The following is a 17,890-nucleotide window of genomic DNA, read 5'->3' as shown; positions in this document are numbered from 1 at the left end:
TTTACCCCTTCCCTTTCTTTGTTCCCGCCCCCCACCCCCCCGGGTCCTCCGCCGCCACCCCCCAAACCCCCCCCCCCCCCGCCTCCCCCCCCCCCCCCCCCCCCCCGAAAAAAAAAATACCGAGGTAGACATAACATACCCAGGTTGGCTAATATAGGTACCTATACATTCCAGGTCACGATCAGGGGCTCGCTCGACAACACGGGCTCCGGGCGGCTGAGCCAGGACGTGACGGCGCGCAGCACGGTGCCCGACGCGCAGGTCGTGTACTCGCCGTGCACGGGTGCCAAGGGCACCGTCGGCCTGCTCAACGTCAACTTCCGCGTCGCGCTCCAGGCCGACGGCGCCCAGTACGCCTACTTCGGCAAGGACACCGATACCGCCGCCTCCGAGAGCTGGAGCTACGTCTGGCGTCGGTGTTAGGAAAAAAAAAAATGTTTCTTCTTTTCTTCTTTTCCTTTTTTTTCAGCCTTTGTTGGGCATTGTTGGTTTCCGGTTGAAATGTCATGCAAGGCATAGTATGGGGGGAAAGGGGGGGTGTGGAAGAGGAAATAATAAAAAGGAGTGTTTAACGGAAAAGCTTCACTGGTTTTCCGTTTCTTTTTGTTATAGCAGCATGGCTTGGTTTGCACAGGACGGATTCCGGGTTTATGAAAATTTTGGTAGATAATATCAACTTATACTTCATTTACATATGTGTTCCCATTTATGCTTCGAGATTTAGCAATATCGAACCTGTACCTAAGTAGGTAATGATACCCGATTGCTCGTATATGAGAAGAGAATCGGTATTGTTATAACGACAAGTTATTAAATTACCTAAAATTTAATTCAACTCATCCTAATTTAAGAATGTGCATGAATAATGATAGTTATTGTGTTTATTGTTCGAGTTATAGACCCGTCTTGATTACCCAACCACTAAGCTCACCGTAATGGTCAACAACACAACCACAACCACTTCTTCTATACCCTCCTAACTGATATAAAGCTGCCCATACGCCTAGTTCCCAGATTCGGTTGCCTGTACGATTAGCCTTTGGCCCATTTGAATAGTTTCGTCCATGCCTTGTTGTCTTAACCAAAATCTGTAGATAGGGGTTAGCATGACTGACAGTTTCCTTAGTTGATATTGTGGAAAACTTACAGTTTTTCAGGGGTCCCTCCACCGTTCATTGATATTTGCCGGGCCTGTTCCTCTAAAGATTCTCGGGTGATTTTTTCACCAACCTGTGGCGTGGGAGGTAGAGGTTTCTCAATTGCTTCAGGTCCCAGGCTCTCCTCTAGTACCTGTTTCCTTATGGCAAAGCGCTCGGCTTTCTCCTTCTGAAGTCCGGGAGAATCCATCTGTTTCAACGCATATCGTACTGCAAACTGCGCTGCTAAGTACACGTGCTCGGAGAGGAGGATGCTTAACAAGAGACCCGATGTAGCAATGTTGGACGGGTCGCCGCCGGGGCCATTAGAATCGCCACCGAAAAGATACACAATTGCAGAGCTTACGAGACTTCCAACCCAAGTTAGAAAGCCTAGCGCATCGAGCCATGGCCCGATGGAGTCGTCTCTCCACGGAATAGGCCTCTTACTGGTAACTGCTATCTTCACAGCATCCGAGCGCAGCTCAACCCAGTTATTGATGAAGAAGCAAAGTGGCGTGAGCGGCCAAACTGACGAAAAAAGCGAGAGGTAGCCAAATTGAACTACCATCTCTCTATAGTCTACAGTAACGTCGTAAGTGTCGAGTAGCGCTTCGTGACGAACTCTTTCAAGGAACTCATGTTCTTCGGGAACATCGATATCCGCCGAAGATTTACCCTTATATTGAACCTTCTTGACTTCATCGAACGCCTTGCGCTTTACGTAAGGAACAACAGTTTCGAGAGCGAAGTTCACTACTTGGGCTGTGACCGTGAAGTAGATCATCTGGCTCTTTAGACGACCCGGATTGATCTGAAAGCCCTGAGTAGTGATTGACTCCTCACTAGAAAACTTTTCGGCGGTCATCTTGAAGACATCTAGATAAGGTACGAGAAGATTCCCGAATGGCATATAAACAAATGCGCTCAAGAAAAGGGGTGTATAAGAGGTGATGAAATTGATAATGAACAACTTTCGGACCAAAGCAGAATGATGAGCTGTATAAATTTGTTAGCAAAGTATAACCTAGCAGCCGTTAAAATAATCCACTTACTATCTGTTGTCTTGTAATTTTCCATGTCTGTGAGCTTCTCTGCAAAACTGCTAAGAATTGTCGACAGCGCTGGGAGTAATCCTGAGAGGATGATCGTAGGCGCGAAAGTCTAAAAACGCGTTAGATCGTATATCATTTGGAAGGGTAGATTATACAAACTAGGTATGCCTTGAATGGACCGTTATAGATTTCAGTGAGAAAGATCTCGATGGAAAAGCAAAAGACGTAGAGAGCACCGAGGATCGCTAAACAACCAAATGCGAATGGGATCTGCAAGAGCTGAGTCTGTAGCCTCTTCATCGGAGGATACACTTTCACAGCTTCTCCCGTAACGGGATCTACTGCCTCATGATCCCATTTAAACTGTACTCGGGGGCGTTGGATACGAGATACTCCGCGAACACCCCATTGAACAGCGAGGTCGACTTCCTTCTTCCTCCACCACTCGAAAAAGACGATGGACCAAAGGGAACTGACGATAGAATAGAACAACGAATATTGACCAAGGATAAGCCAGGCACCGAACCCGAATGCTGCTGGGAATATTAGAAATGCGAAATAAGATTGCATAAAGGCGAAGTAGAATGCAACGCTCTCGCCGAACTTATCGCGAATCTGGTCGAGATCTTTGTCGTCTAGGAAGTACTTGGTACTCCACTGCTGGATCCATCGTCGGTTGAAGGCAAGATCATGAAGTGGGAAGATAGATTCGACATCCTTCCACAAACCGACCTTGGGTGCGATACCCGCACATCCTTCGCTCTTGTGCTTGGTGATAAGCAAATAAACGGTACGCAGCCGCTCAGCCTCGGTGACGGGCTGGTCGGCGAATTCTTTAGCTAGGTCCTTGTTGGGGGTGGTGATTCGCACACCATACAACCAATCTTGGACACGCTCTCGATAAATATGATTGGTTAGGTGCTTCTCGGATGCTACCTTGACAAAAACCAATAAAGAATCGCTGTCACCGTATCGGACTTCTGTAGCGAGCCCAACCCTCGTGAGGGCTTCGATCAGCTGAGTGAAGCCAGCTGCAGCCTCGGCCTTATCGTTAGAAACTTTATAATGAACGACATAATCTACGTCCATGTTGCCCCCGATCTGAACGCCGTCGGAGGCGTACAAGGACCGAAGACTTGACATGATGTGGTTATGGATGCAGGTATGCCGGCTCAGTAAGGCCTCTCACGCCTTGAGTGGCTTAGCTACAGACACCCAAGTGATTACCTATATATATATATATATTTATATAGTCTTAACGACTTAATAGGTTAGTAAACTCATGAATAGGAGACCATGAAGATACGAGAAGTCTGTGGTAGAAATAAATCATAGGAGAGAGATATTGGGGTAAAATTAGGATCATCTACAAAAATAGAAATGAAAGAAGGGTTAGGTTAAGTTATTTGTATGTATTTAATTTAACAAGTGCCCCTGCATGTGTGCTAGGTACGCGTACTTAGGTAAATTGTATGTATCTGGCTGGTGCCATATCAAGGAAAACCGGCAACGATACCATAGAATCGAAAAAATTGATCGACGTCATTTGGTAGTTGAGACCACTTGGAGGCCACTTGGACCGGTGACATTGACATGGTGGCCCGTGCAAACCCTGTAAATACCCCGCCCAAGCCTGCGATACTATGTAGATTCTAGACGATTTGCACTATAATAGTACCTGATTCTTGTAGTCTGTAAGCAAGTTTTAGTGCTCTTGTTACAGGTTTCGGAGGTGTCATTAGCGAACACGTTCCGCTAGGATCTATGCCGAATGGGCAATCTACAAGCTACCTCAGTTAGCCAGGGGTGCCCTGTTGTCGTTACATTTTGCGGCGGCAGAGAATCTACTACTTTAGGTACCTACATAATCTAACCTTCATCCATCACTAACGAGAGCTTAACGATAAACTACCTGACAGCTTCTAGGTTGTCGGGCAAAAATACCATCATCATGGGACTGCTCGTCAAACTAGGTCTGCGCCGTCGTATCGTATGGAAGCGACCGACGATATTGGACTGGCTGCTAGAGGCACCTCTTCAGGGGCTCATCTTTTACATATACCATATAGTCGTATGGCTACGCAGTAATCGAGTTGGGCCACCTCAGGGAAGACGTCCTATCAATATCGTATGCTTGTCTGACACTCACGAATCTATCGTCCAACATGTCCCGGATGGCGACCTACTAATCCACTGCGGTGATCTGGTGAACGACGGTAGAGCTTCCTCCATTCAAAAGCAGATCGACTGGCTGGACTCTTTACCTCACAGGTACAAGGTCGTTGTCTGTGGCAACCACGATAGTTGGTTTGACGTTAGGTCCAGGACAGAGGAAGACAAGCGCCAGGGTAATACCGTCGATATGAAATCGATACATTACCTCGAGCATGAATCTATTACATTTGAGTTTGAAGGCGGACGCAAGTTAAACATCTACGGTGCCCCTGGTATCCCTCGGTGCGGCGGGTCTGATAATGCGTATGTTCATCCCGTTTTCCTCTCGTTATTTCTCATTATAAATCAGCCCTAACCATGATTGATATTGTAGGTTTCAGTATACGTTAAACGAAAATCCCTGGGAAGACGTCGTACCCATAGACACCGATATTCTAATAACCCATACGCCACCTGTAAGTGAACACCACCCTTACAAGTTTGAACAACCTTATCTAATCATCTGACTATAGAGGCACCATCTGGACCTGGCTCTTGGATGTCCCCATCTTCTCCGCGAGATATGGCGAAAACGGCCTAGGGTGCACATGTTTGGCCATGTTCATTGCGGCCGGGGGATGCAACACGTATTCTGGGACGAGTGTCAGACGCAGTACGAGACGGCCATGTCCCGTCCGAAACCCGGGCTTTTCTATAACGTACTTGACTACAGGGCCTGGCTGGACGTATATAGGGTTCTGTATTACGGCGTCACCAGCATCCTGTGGCACTGGCTATTCCTTGGTGGAGTTGCGAACCGGAGCATCCTGATCAACGCTGGTATGCAGGACGGTACTCGAGGGAGGTTGACTAAAAAAGCCCCTATAACGATTACGGTTTGAGTTAGCAGGAGACTCGCGCGAAGGCTTCTTGATAGATGAGTTCCATTCACCAGTACATAAACATATAAGACATGCAGGAATAATACGCACGAAGCAAGTATACCCCTAAACAAAACAAGCGAGAAGGATTATTAGAGGCCACTGATCCGAAAGAGGTCGACGGTCATTTGCCAAAACACATGGTTCCGCAGTGTAAATATAAGTTGGAAATACGGTACGCAGTAATTAAAAGCAATATAGAAGACGGAGGCGATAACCGAGGATGGAGGAAAATGGTTATATTGAGTATTGCCACGGGCCAGCCGCGGATCGTGCATGACATAAAAGCCTGCTTTTCCAAATTCCACTTGCGAAAAGATCATCATCGTCAAGCTACGTGTGTTACAGCCTCTAGATATACACCGAACCATGCTGCCTAACCTAGACCTTCCCCGATTCCGTAAACTCCGCCCTACCAGACGTCATACAAGAGAGACCAAGGAAATAAAACGAAGACTGCCGACCTGCCCAATAAAAGAAACAACCTGACCCGGATGGATAAGGTGGGTTAGGTACCTAGGTAGGTTAGGTAGGGAAAGATAACATGAAAAGTACAAGTCGTCACAAAATAAGCATGATCTCAAACAGCGTAAACCACACCGCCACGCCCCAGCCAAGCATCTGCACAGCCGTAAACGTCTCGCTGCGGGGAGGAGCAGCCGCCACGAGGGGCGGTGCGAAACTACTCGGCCGCGGCCTAGGCGGAGGGGGCGGAGTAAACGTAGCCACACCCGCAGCCGCGGGAACGGTCCCGTTTGTTGGGACCGCACCGGTGCCGACGACGGGAATAACGGTGTGCACGGCGGTAGTAGTAGTCACAGCGACGACGTCTGAGGGGGAGGAGCTGGTGGTGGTGGTATACAGGGCTTGCGGCACGGTGAGCGTAACCGTGCTCTCGCCATGTGCCCCGCACGCCCGGCACGTTGTCTTGTACATCTTCATGGGGACGGCGGCGAGGGCGGCCGGGGGCGGAGGAGCGGGCTTGGTCGTCGGGTGCGGTGGCTGAGAGTGGGTGCAGGTGCACTGTGCGTACGTGACTGTCGTGTGGTACTCTGCTTCTACGAGCTTTGCCGGGTTTGTCGCGCATACGGTCGTGTACGTGATCGTTACGTCGGTTGTAACCATTGCGTCTTTGTGTGCGGGCTTGGGCTTGAGCTTGAGTGAGGATGGATGGGGTGGTGGTGGTGGTGGTGGGCTGCCGCCCATTGCGGGAGCGCCGGGGGGCGCGGGGTCGTTGAATAGGTTTGCGTATACTGTTAGGAGGACGTTGGATAGAGCAGGGAGACGATGGGTCTGAATTGATGGTGTGGAGGAGTTGGTTATAGGAGAGTGACTAGGCGAGATTCGTGTCGATGCTGGGCTGGTGAGGCCGCCGCAGATTTCGTCCCCGTTCCCAAGACAGGGCGTGTTGCAGAGTGCCTTTTCGACTCCGCTGAGTTCTCCAAGGGTGTCGGCGCAGTAGCATGTACTGTTATCACTGTCAGTGTGGCTGCTCATTGGGAGATTTTCTTGATGAATACGTACTCGCCCTGCACGCCGGCATACTTGTGTCCGGCAGAAGCAGCCACGCAGGCTTTGTTGTCCATATCCGCGCCCGACTTAACAGGTAAGAATGGATTGCCACTATCATGAGTCCGGAAACATCCGAGAAGAGTGTGGCCGTCTATATCCGTTGGGTCTATTGGGCTACTACTGGTTTCGGTAGGCTTCACTGTGGACAGTGTGATAGTACGGGTATGGGTTGGAACTACGCCCGTTGGAGCTCCTGTTACGCTAGATGCCGATGATATGCTAGTCGCTGTAGTGTTTATAGGCAGGGGCGGCACTGTCTTCTCCGACAATGGTCCCATTTGATAGACGTCGATGAAGTTGATATCCCAATAACTGCCCTCGAAATTAGCTACTTGACAAGGCTCTTGGAGTAATTGGTCACTTACGTGTTTTCGAAACTCCTAGGATTCTCAGCCACAAACTGTTCGCAGGTCGGGGCAAGACGGTTGCACTGATCGGCTTTACCCCAGAGATTGCCAGCATAATCACCACAGAAGTTCTATCACCTCGTATAAGCGGGTTGAATACAGCCTCGTCAGGGGCAGGAAACTCACTGTATTCAATACAAGACTCATGTTGAAGAAGTGTTCATCAGGGCTGCAAGAAGAGCCGCCGAAGACAGCCTGCGGCGGGCCCCAGGTTGTGGGATCAGGTCCTAAGACGTGAGCGTACACGATGTTGTCCGGGATCGTCGAGCGTGGGAAATGCCATAATTTCAGGTCTTCAGAATCCCACTCAAGAGCGTACACGCCGCCGCCCTCGGCGTTAAATGCGTCGCCATATGAAGTAGTATCAGATTGAGGAGCTGCATAATTGCAGCCAACGTTATCGCCCTGGATGCAATTTGTTAGCTATCTTCCGGACTAGAGGTCGTATATGACTTACCGTTGGCGAGCAGTTTACTCGTCCTTGCTTTCCAGTGAAACCAGCACTGGGAGCTTTGCAGCCTTCGGTACTGTTCTACTTAGCAAGGCTCGGACTTTCATTGTCACGTCTAGACTTACGTATGCGCAGAGTATAAGTTTCTTTGGGCCGTGTTGGCACCCTCTATGATTTCTAGTTCGCCTCCTAAGGGCCATTCCGTTTCGTTGTCTTGGTTATTGAACGCCTAAACTAGAGAACGTGTTAGTGTAGACTACAATCGGTCGGATGAATCGCAACACACAAGAAGGCCAAGTTCCACATGTCGAGGCCGGCATATGATATATGTCCGCAATGAAAAGACCGTGTGTGAAGGTATCGGGACTTGTTAGGCGTACACTAGGTCGCCCCTTATCACCGGCCGAATATGTATTGTTTGAATCAACGCCAATTCTAACGTTGTTGCAGTCTCTTCCCACTGAAACTAGGTTCTTGGCTATAGCGTCTTCTTTACTCTGGTAACTATATAATAGTTAGACATGTAAACCTTGCTATACTTCAACAATTAATCGCCAGGTATATTTTCATACTCAACAAAGCCATGACTAGGGTCATTCCCGATAAAGAAACTGAAGCTATCGAGCAGCCCCTGGCCGGCATAATGCGTAGTGAGCGAATATCCAGTTGCCATTACGGCGACTTAGTTCAAAGCGAATGTCCAAAATGACAACAAATATAGTAAAAGGAGTGACTTAAAAGACTCCAAAAAAAGAGAGCGAAATGAGAAGCAGAAAAGCTGGTGATTGTAAAAGAGTGACTAAGCTTGTTAGCAGAGAAAAGAATGAATTGTAAGAAAAAGACCTGGCTTGGGATAACAAGAAGACCTAAGCTGAAGGAGTTCAAGCTTGTATTTGAAGAAACTTGTTGATATAGCCATGGCCGCGGGTCTGATGGAATGCCTAATACAAAGACGCGGAAGTGGGATGGAGAATGCTAATAAGACCTGAAGTTGCAATGGAACCTGTAGCCAACGCGGGTGAGACATGGGTGCTCTGGCAACGCGGAGGAAAGTCTCAGGTTGAGTTAAGATTCTAGCTTGTTGATGAAAAAAGATATCTCGTCATCTTCGTTGCTAAACTTTTATTAATTTACATAACTAGGTACCTAAGAGAATTAATGATTAGTAGTTTCTTGAGAATTGAAGTATTAACTTTGACGTAGAAGAGAATGGGGACATCGGGAATTATATGGAATCTGCATTTATGCAGTTGCTGATATTCGTTGAAACTAACTTGAAGTCTTTTTGTATGTTGACAAGCTCCCCGCACACCAAGCGCGGATCTCCATTCCTTGTATCATCTAACAGACCGAACATGACTTTTGTTATTTAATTAAGACGGTACAATCCCGATTCTTATTAGATCTTTGCTGTTAGTTCGCAAGTAAGTGAATCGAGAAGCGAACTTATCGAGTTGCTTGCTATTTTGCCTGGCACTCAACACTGATAGGTCCAAGTTTACATAGCAAGCAGGTATTGGCTAACAAAACGCGCAAGCTGCTCAGCTGGATCTTCCATCATGCACGTCCGACTCGTGATACTTCAATCATCCAATCATGTTGAAAGTGTAAACCCAAAGATCTATGTTGCGACGTTCTAGAATTTTTCGAAATCATATGAAGCCGTTAGGCAAAGCGTTACGCAGCAGCAGCGATGATGTAATGAGATGTAAGATCAGATTCGTTGCGAAATACGCTTAAGCATGTGAAAATGGCAATAAGGAAGATGTGGCTTGTTTCTCCATTGACACATGCAATAGCCGTTGGTGAGAAGGCTAAGCCACAGATGAAAGAATCTAATAAACCTGCGCGAGTCGCGGTTAAAGTGTGTTAAAGGGTAAGGATTACATAGCGTGGGTCAAAGTCTGGGTCAAGTCTGGGGAAACAAGAGATCCATAGATTCGATTTACCTCGGCATCGGGGTGCTGAAAGCCGAAACAGCCCACTTCCACCATGTAAAAGTTCACGGTAGAATAGTAGAAGGGCAGCTACGGCCGGGGGCCATCGGCTAACAGCTGGTAGTTACCTAGTGTATTACGAGAGGTACCTATGAAAGGCAGGTACTACCTATAGAGGTACCTATAGTACCTAAAAACACCTGCCCTTAATTGCCCATAATTCCGCTAACCCGTCCTCAATTAACAACCCCCATTTGACCATCTTTTGAACGGAGACCCCCCGTCCAATTTGAATAGCCTGGGTTCCACACTCTATACAAGGACGGCCATACCGCGGTTCCTTTGATTAATTACCATAGTACCAAGCATACATACGGATCCGTAGTACCCACGAACATAGCTTACGAGCTCGTTGGTCATTGCTTTCCTTTCTTTCTTTTCTTTCCCTTTTCTTTTCGTATCTTCCCTCTGAGATATCCAAAGAATAAACATAAACACCATTGGTAATGTTGAGATCGTTGGCCAAGAGTCGGGCACAGGCTACCGCTCTGAGAATACCCATGACAAGACAAGCTGCAACACCTAAAGTGCGTATTTCCTGCTTCTGAATTCTAAATCTTTATTCCGAATTCGGAGTAACAGCACAAAGCTAACAACTTATCGCTTTCATAGAGTAGTATATTGATGGCGCCGGCAGCGAGCCGGAGCAACAGCTCCCTTCCACCAGGTAAGTTACAGAAGCGCAAGTTGAAGCAAACCTGATGTTTCCCGAGTCGCTAACAAAAAAAACTGTATTAGGATATGTGGAAGACAAATCAAAACCCCCGATGTATCGATTTCAGGATTCGCTTCCTAAATTACCAGTCCCAACTCTCGAAGAGACCGCCGCCCGCTACATGAAGAGCTTACATCCCTTGCTAAGCCCCGTCGAATATGCCGCAAGCCAAAAGGCCGTCGACGAGTTCATAAAACCGGGAGGCGTGGGACGGAAATTACAGGAAAAACTAATCGAGCGGCGAGAAAATCCCCAAATTAAGAACTGGTTGTATGACTGGTGGAATGAAGCCGCCTACTTGAGCTATCGAGACCCCGTCGTTCCCTATGTCAGCTACTTCTACTCTCACCGAGACGACCGACGGCGGAAAAACCCTGCTAAGCGTGCTGCTGCTTTGACTACTGCTGTGCTCGATTTTAAGAGGCAGGTAGACTCCGGCACGCTCGAACCCGAATACATGAAGGGGAGACCGATGTGCATGGAAAGCTATAAATGGATGTTCAACGCCTGTCGTATCCCTGCCAAACCCTCCGACTACCCAATCAAGTACCATCCCGACGAACATAAGCACATTGTTGTTATCCGAAAGAATCAGTTCTTTAAGGTTCAACACCAAGTTGGTAATAAAAAGCCACTTAACACCTCGGAGCTCGAGGCGCAATTTGCTCGCATCTATGAAATTGCAGATGGCGGTCCTGCTGTCGGTGCTCTTACCTCCCAGAACAGGGATATCTGGGCGGACGTGCGCCAGTTTATGGTGAATGATTCCGCCGAGAATCTGGAGGCTATTGAAGCTATTGAATCAGCCTCTTTCGTCGTGTGCTTGGACGATGCCGCCCCAGTTACTCTTGAGGAGCGCGCTCACCAGTATTGGCACGGCGACGGCCAGAACCGATGGTTTGACAAGCCCTTGCAGTTCATCGTGAACGACAACGGCACATCCGGTTTCCTGGGCGAACACAGCATGATGGACGGCACGCCCACGCACCGACTGAACGACTACGTCAACGAAGTCATCTTCGCCAACAAGCTCGACTTCGACGATTCCAGGGTGCGATCCGACTTGCCCGAGCCGACGGAGATCAAATTCGACGTCTCAAAAAAACTGCAGGCGGACATCGACCGCGCGGTCCAGGCCTTCAACGAAGTCATCGGTAAGCACGAGCTCGCGGTCCAGGCGTACCAGGCGTACGGCAAGGGCCTGATCAAGAAGTTCAAGTGCTCGCCGGACGCGTACGTGCAGATGGTGATCCAGCTGGCGTACCACAAGATGTACGGCAAGAACCGGCCGACGTACGAGTCGGCCTCGACGCGGCGCTTCCAGCTCGGGCGCACGGAGACGTGCCGGTCGGTGTCGGACGAGAGCGTCGCCTTCTGCAATGCCATGGCCGACCCGACCATCCCCGACGAGGAACAGGTCGCCCTGTTCCGAAAGGCCATCGCCGCCCACATCGAGTACATCACCGCCGCGTCCGACGGCAAGGGCGTCGACCGCCACCTCTTCGGCCTCAAAAAGCTCCTCGGCCCCAAGGACGACCTCCCCTCCATCTACAAGGACCCCGCTTACACCTACAGCTCCTCCTGGTTCCTGTCCACCAGCCAGCTGAGCTCCGAGTACTTCAACGGGTACGGCTGGAGCCAGGTCATCGATGAGGGGTTCGGAATCGCATACATGATTAATGAGAACAGGTAAGTCTTATTTAATCCCCCCCCCCCTTTTTTTTTTTTTTTTTTTTTGGTAAGGCAAAATAGCTAATTCAACCACACAGTCTCCACTTCAACATCGTGTCCAAGGGCCTCGGCAGCGACAAGATGAGCTTCTTCATCAACGAAGCTGCCAACGACATCCGCGACATACTTCTCCCCACCATCGAACCGCCCAAGGCGAAGCTGTAAAGGAACGGCAGGGGGGGGGAGGATTTTCTTAACACGCGCTTCGCTGCTATCGCCGCCACTACCTAACCAGTGTTCATGTGCTTTTATGTACCTTGTATGTATGTATGTACCTAATGTATGTTGTTAGCGCGAGAAGGAAGACAGCTAGGCATCTCGTATATACGCGTCGTCGCAGTTCGCGCGGTTCGCTTTGCTAGCGCGTGAGCCTCAACGCTTCTTACCTAGGTACCGACAGTTTTTGGGGGGGGGGGGGGGGTTTGTTGGTTTACTAGAGCATCAAGGCCGGTGTTGGTGGATATTCTATAGCTAGGTACCTAGAGGTCACTGCCTAGCTAGCTAGCTATATCTATATATCTTCGTCCGAATAAAAATAATTCAAGAACAGGGGTACACAAATGCGCATACAAGTGATTAGGTACCTAGGTAGCTTGGGTACCTCTGATCCTATTGCAATTCTCTTTGTTGAAAGTACCTGATAACAATGTTCCTTTTAATTGTGAATGCTTTGCATATGGCATGCTATCTAGGCAAATACAACAGACAACACGGTAGGAGCCCCAGAGGTCGCAGAGTACGCCCGGGTATATCCTGGCTTTTTACACTACTCCAGTTTCCCTCGACTGCCCCCATTAACCCCTAGGCCATACGAGCTCCCCATATACATCTCACCTCTCCTCTCATCTCGTCTGGTATCTATCTAAATGAGACGCGCAATCCAATCCAAATTCCGCAGTCGCTCGTTGACCCAGGTACCTAGTAGGTGTGTAATACCGCACGCGTTGTACAGCCCCCTTCGCAGCTCGTTAACCCGCATGATCGACGATCTCGTTGACCATATCGCCCTTCTCCTCGTCGTAGTAGGAGCAGATCTGGCCGGGGAGGGGGATCTCCTTGTAGTCGTCGTCGGGGCCGGCGACGACGTTGATGTTGATGCCGGAGGACTTGGAGGAGAAGATGCGGGTGGAGGAGCTCTCCTTGCTGAGGTAGACCTGGGCGCCGTCGAGCTGGTCGAGGAGGATGGTGGGCAGGCTGCCCATCACCTGCAGCGCGAAGTTGGACGACTTGACCACGTCCACGGTCGACACGAGCGAGTCCACCACGATGCTCAGCCGCTGCGTGTTCTCGATCGTGACCGCGTTCGCCTTGCCCTTCACGATGATGGTCGTCTGGTTGCATCGGCTGATCAGGATCGAGTGCGACATTTCGGCCTCGATCTCGATCGGCTCGGGATGCTTATCGAAGTTTTCCTGGTTTTTGTTAGTGCCCGTAGCATGCCGATAATACAAATACAGCAAGAAAAATAGAAATATATGCTTACGATGATCCACTTATTGCCATCGAGCTCCTTCTTAGGGGGCTTCTTGAGGCGCATACTCTCGGGCTTCGGTTTCTTCCCAGGCGCGGGACTCTTGGCACTGGCAGAAGAATCCGAGACGGTCGAGCCAGCCCTTAGCGACGGGTTCTTGTGTGTCATCTCCGACTTGTCTACCTTCCGTAGGCCCTTGGTTACACTCTCACCCTTATTTAACTCGCTAAACACTGCGTTCATGCCGTCTGGCTTGGAGGATTGCTCCTTGATCTGAAGAACAGGCGGGGGACCCGGGGGTGGCGGCGGAGGGGCACCACCCGCGGCCGGGGGAGGAGGGGGCGGCAGAGCGGCAACATTGGCGGTGGGAGCGGAGTCTATTGCCTTCGCGACCTCGGCTGCGAGCAACCCGGAGGGGTTCCAGGAAATGCCGTTAGGGAAGTATTGTTTGACGTAGTCAACAAGGTCGCGGAATACCTGATAGAAGGATTGAACCCATTCAACCTGGTCGGCATCCCTAACGCTTTGGGTTAGCATCGGCATTGTGTTGAAGTGTAGTCTGTCTCATACTTATCCTTATACTCCTTCAGAACTCGGTTTCCAAAAAATTGCGCGGATACTAAGGACTCCTCGACGTGTTTGTACGGCCTGTTATCTACTGTGACCCAAGCTAGTACCATGATACCCTCAGAGACGGTACTGAGCTGGGAGAAAACATCGGAGCCGCGGTTGGATTCTTTAATGCTGCCAACGGCCATGAGGGCCTCGTTGATTGGCTTCAAAAGTTCTTGGTAGACGACCATCTCCGATCCGGTTATGTCGGGCTTCTTAGCCTTGGTGGATATCAGCAGGAACCGGCGCTGCTGCTGAAACCCCCCCAACACCTTGGAAGCCTGCTCGGCAATCAAGCCGCCTAGCTTGTTGCTCGCCTTGACATATTTACCAACCGACTGATCGATGAAAGCGTCGAACTCTTCGATAGACTCGGGTAAAGGTTCTTGGGGGCTTTGCACCGATGCAAGATGGGTGGGCGTAGGGACGGCTTGCTGCACGGTAGGGCTCGATGTGCTAGAGGGGCTGGGGGTTGCGCCGGTAGCCGTGAGGGCAGGGACAACTTGAGGTAGCTCTATCGTCGACTCAGCAATGTCCTCTAGGCGAGTAGTAGCAGCCTCTAGTCTACATTGAGAGGTTAGAATACTCTTTATTCAGATCTACAGAGGGAGTATGTGTGTGAGAGAGCCAAGATGCCGAGAGTTATGTAGGCATTGCCGCAGAAGGGGTTATAACATCGAAAAGGGTAATGGGGAGATAGTTGGGATCAGCCTACCTCTTGATTAGAGTAACTAAATTATGTATATGGTTCTGCGCCATGTTGGCGGTTGCGCCTGACCGATAGAGGGAAGTTGGGTAGTATATTTAACGATGTTACGGCGTTTGAAGCTTAAGATCAGGGGGAAAGATGATGTTTAAACTCCCAACGCAAAGTGACGCTATAATTCGATACAAAAAAAGGGACAGACAACACTCAAGTAGAACTGGCGACTATGAGGGGTGACTTATGTGCTAGTAAAATGCTGATGCCTGGAGGTAAGTATGAAAGGCAGGAGAAATGATGGAGATGACGACGAGGCCAACAACAGAGTAACAAGTTCGAAATTCAGACAGCTGCCAAGAAAGTTGAATACAGTTAGGTAGAGTACGTACCTTTGTTCTACTTCCCCTGGTGAACAGGTGGGTCAGTACTACCGCGGCCTTGATTGGTTACGAATGCATTTTACCTACAGTCTTTCTAAAAGTTCAAACGCCCTAAACGAAGTTGTAGTAGACCTTAATTAATTAATTAATACCTGAGGCAGATTATGCAGTAGCGTAGGTGTAGCTACCTCATAATCTACAGACACATGTATTAACCTTAGGTAGTTACCTGCTACCTTACATACTTGCTACCTTACATTGAAATTCAAATGCTACTTTGAATATTGTAACTTACATCTCTCCCTCCCCAAAACCCAATTCCATGTCGATGGGGGAAAAAATATAAAGCAACCATCAAAAAAAGTGAGGCTGCATTGCAGTTAGCTCAGCCTGATCGATATTCTTTTTTTTCTGGGCCTATCTTGAGGTTTTGAGGTGTAAGCCTCTTACTCAACTGCCACACTTAAAGAGGGCGGTCTAGGATTGAAGTTCATGCACCTCCAAAATCTACACCGACCGTATGATATCGTACATGGCATGACATGACACCTAGCAGTCATCCAAGAATTATTGGAATAATAAGTTGAGACTCGAGAGAAAGAGACACAAAAGTAAACTATGGATAACAAGAAAGTACCCAAACCTGACAATGGCGAGACAACATCTCAGGAGATAGACTTTGTCACCTTAGGGATGTTCATTATAGGTACAGTACATTCCCTTTTTCTTAGCTCATTCTCGAACATCAGGTACCTATCAGGGCTCTCATTGGGTCCACCAGCATCCAGCAACCCGCGTGATCGTGAACCCCAAAGCTTTAGTGACACCCGAGGGTCGGATCGGTTGACTGCATTTGGTCCAAGTAGGATCAACGAGCAGAGAGCTATACCACTGCTACTGAACCTTACTTTAGGGGCATGTTCCTTATTTGAGTTTACAAGCATAAGACATATCTAAAAGAAACGAAAAGAAAAGAAAAAGGAACATGGCTACACTACCTCCAAATAATTTACTGTAAAGCTCATAAGGACAAAGCTCCGATACGAATATAACAGATAACTAACATAATCAAATGTCAAGATGAGATTGAATACCAGCCGCCACAACCCCCGGTGAGGGACATCCTCGGTGGCGCTGGCACCTACTCCGCCCTTGGGGCGCGGTTATTCTCACCACCACCACTCTCAAACTCCGTGGGCTGGATCGTTGATAAAGGTTCGGATTTCCCGGAAGCTCTAGAAGAACTTATCTCCACCTGGGAAACCTCCGTGCTGATCCGGCCCAAGCCGGAACGTCTTACCACGCGCGGGTGGAACGGCTATGACGAGCATCAGAACCGTGCTTTCCGCTACATGACCCCCAAAAAGCGTCTGACCGCTGAGGACCTCACCCCAACCCTACTCGCCTCCCGCTCCTTCCACCTCATCTGCTCACCTACACGGTGTCGCGAACTCGTTACAGAGATCCGTGCTAGGCGGAGCGGTCTAACGGGTATAGACGGCAGCCCCTTACCCAAGCCTGTCTTCATCTGGGAACCCGTACCGGATCTCTGCACGCCAGATGAGCTACTAAACTGTACAAACACTCTCCCCCTGATTGATATAATTAGCCCAAACCACTCTGAGCTGGCTGGCTTCATGGGCGACTCTGGGCTAGATCCGGAAACTGGCGAGATCAGTACAAAAGCCATCGAGCGAGCCTGCGAGCAGCTTCTGGGCTCTATGCCGCTACAATCTTTCGCCATCGTGGTCCGCGCCGGCGAGAAGGGATGCTATCTAGCGCGGAACGGCGGGCGGAAGCGTAAAGTACCCGGCAAGCAACCGAAACGCAAGAAGCCCTCGGCTCTGTTGCACGGCGGCCTGCAGCCGGACACGGACATGGAGGCGCTATTCGCGGGGCTCCTGCAGGACTCCGAGGGCATGGTCGCCCGCGAGGAAATCGAAGTCGACCCGGGCGTCGAGCGCTGGCTCCCCGCGTATCACGCCGGCTCGCCCGAGCGCGTTGTCGACCCCACCGGCGGCGGCAACACCTTCCTAGGCGCCCTGGCCGTCGCCCTCGCGAGGGGGAAGAGCCTCGAGGAGGCGGCCGCGTGGGGCAGCGTCGCGGCTAGCTTCGCCATCGAACAAGTCGGCACGCCGACGTTGGGAAAAGCCAAAGACAGCGGCGAAGAAGGAGGAGGCGGGGAGACGTGGAACGGAGTCCGCGTCGACGATAGATTCGAAGAGTTTAAGAATAGGTTGGCTTTTACAAGCTAATCAGCAGCAGCAACAGCAGAAGCAGCGAGCGTAACGAAGCACTGGGGTAGAGGCAAGAGCGAAAAAAGGAGATTCGTATCACGCGTGGATGCATAGAGAGGGCAAGATGTGGACGAGCCTACTGATATGATATTTATCTCGTGGAAACACGATGCGATGAGTATCTAGGTTAGGTACCTAACGTAATGGGGGGGGGGGGGGGGGGGGGGAACGAGTGGAGGTGTGTTTTGTTATAGATAAAAAAAAAAAAAATTAATTAATTGGGTTAAGACAGGCGTGGTTTTGGGGAGGGGGTTTTGTGTTTTTGGGG

At 49.7% G+C, this 17,890-nt stretch overlaps 7 protein-coding genes across 7 annotated transcripts in view; 4 read left to right on the top strand and 3 right to left on the bottom strand.

The window, feature by feature from the left end:
- F4812DRAFT_340715 (uncharacterized protein) overlaps positions 1-713 on the top strand; it is a 1,466-nt gene extending 753 nt beyond the window's left edge. Inside the window, exon 2 of the mRNA XM_047931637.1 lies at positions 175-713. Within this exon, the coding sequence (XP_047791015.1) occupies positions 175-423 (249 nt within the window). The 3' untranslated portion in view covers positions 424-713. The remainder of the gene's footprint in view (positions 1-174) is intronic.
- On the bottom strand, positions 685-3,708 carry F4812DRAFT_424200 (DUF590-domain-containing protein). Its single transcript, XM_047933820.1, has 4 exons — positions 2,351-3,708; positions 2,192-2,300; positions 1,148-2,135; positions 685-1,088 (listed from the first exon to the last, which is right to left on the bottom strand). Exons 1-4 carry the CDS (start codon positions 3,332-3,334, stop codon positions 1,004-1,006), a joined length of 2,166 nt encoding a protein of 721 aa, XP_047791014.1. The 5' UTR covers positions 3,335-3,708; the 3' UTR covers positions 685-1,003.
- Positions 3,709-3,871: 163 nt separating this feature from the next.
- Positions 3,872-5,510, top strand: F4812DRAFT_424198 (Metallo-dependent phosphatase). Its single transcript, XM_047933819.1, has 3 exons — positions 3,872-4,669; positions 4,740-4,821; positions 4,879-5,510. Exons 1-3 carry the CDS (start codon positions 4,143-4,145, stop codon positions 5,245-5,247), a joined length of 978 nt encoding a protein of 325 aa, XP_047791013.1. The 5' UTR covers positions 3,872-4,142; the 3' UTR covers positions 5,248-5,510.
- Positions 5,511-5,847: 337 nt separating this feature from the next.
- Positions 5,848-8,389, bottom strand: F4812DRAFT_458226 (glycoside hydrolase family 16 protein; the record flags this gene model as incomplete). Its single annotated transcript, XM_047937331.1, has 8 exons — positions 5,848-6,754; positions 6,811-7,170; positions 7,224-7,336; positions 7,392-7,670; positions 7,723-7,792; positions 7,842-7,945; positions 8,097-8,220; positions 8,289-8,389. The coding sequence occupies 8 exons, from the start codon at positions 8,387-8,389 to the stop codon at positions 5,848-5,850; spliced, it is 2,058 nt and encodes a 685-aa protein (XP_047791012.1).
- Positions 8,390-9,813: 1,424 nt separating this feature from the next.
- Positions 9,814-12,637, top strand: F4812DRAFT_424192 (acyltransferase ChoActase/COT/CPT). The gene is made up of 4 exons (XM_047933818.1): positions 9,814-10,240; positions 10,326-10,380; positions 10,452-12,117; positions 12,198-12,637. The coding sequence occupies exons 1-4, from the start codon at positions 10,160-10,162 to the stop codon at positions 12,322-12,324; spliced, it is 1,929 nt and encodes a 642-aa protein (XP_047791011.1). The 5' UTR covers positions 9,814-10,159; the 3' UTR covers positions 12,325-12,637.
- F4812DRAFT_424191 (adenylate cyclase associated N terminal-domain-containing protein) lies at positions 12,580-15,296 on the bottom strand. The gene is made up of 4 exons (XM_047933817.1): positions 14,958-15,296; positions 14,201-14,806; positions 13,643-14,147; positions 12,580-13,571 (listed from the first exon to the last, which is right to left on the bottom strand). Exons 1-4 carry the CDS (start codon positions 14,999-15,001, stop codon positions 13,128-13,130), a joined length of 1,599 nt encoding a protein of 532 aa, XP_047791010.1. The 5' UTR covers positions 15,002-15,296; the 3' UTR covers positions 12,580-13,127.
- A 29-nt stretch (positions 15,297-15,325) lies between these two features.
- F4812DRAFT_424189 (Ribokinase-like protein) lies at positions 15,326-17,772 on the top strand. The gene is made up of 2 exons (XM_047933816.1): positions 15,326-16,031; positions 16,406-17,772. The coding sequence occupies exons 1-2, from the start codon at positions 15,944-15,946 to the stop codon at positions 17,578-17,580; spliced, it is 1,263 nt and encodes a 420-aa protein (XP_047791009.1). The 5' UTR covers positions 15,326-15,943; the 3' UTR covers positions 17,581-17,772.
- The last annotated feature ends 118 nt before the right edge of the window (positions 17,773-17,890 follow it).

This window comes from Daldinia caldariorum, assembly GCF_022478825.1.
Source record: "Daldinia caldariorum strain CBS 122874 unplaced genomic scaffold F4812scaffold_6, whole genome shotgun sequence".
In the NCBI taxonomy this organism is placed as follows: domain Eukaryota; kingdom Fungi; phylum Ascomycota; class Sordariomycetes; order Xylariales; family Hypoxylaceae; genus Daldinia; species Daldinia caldariorum.
Note: the sequence above shows the minus strand (reverse complement) of the source record. Positions and strands in the feature narration are given on the sequence as shown.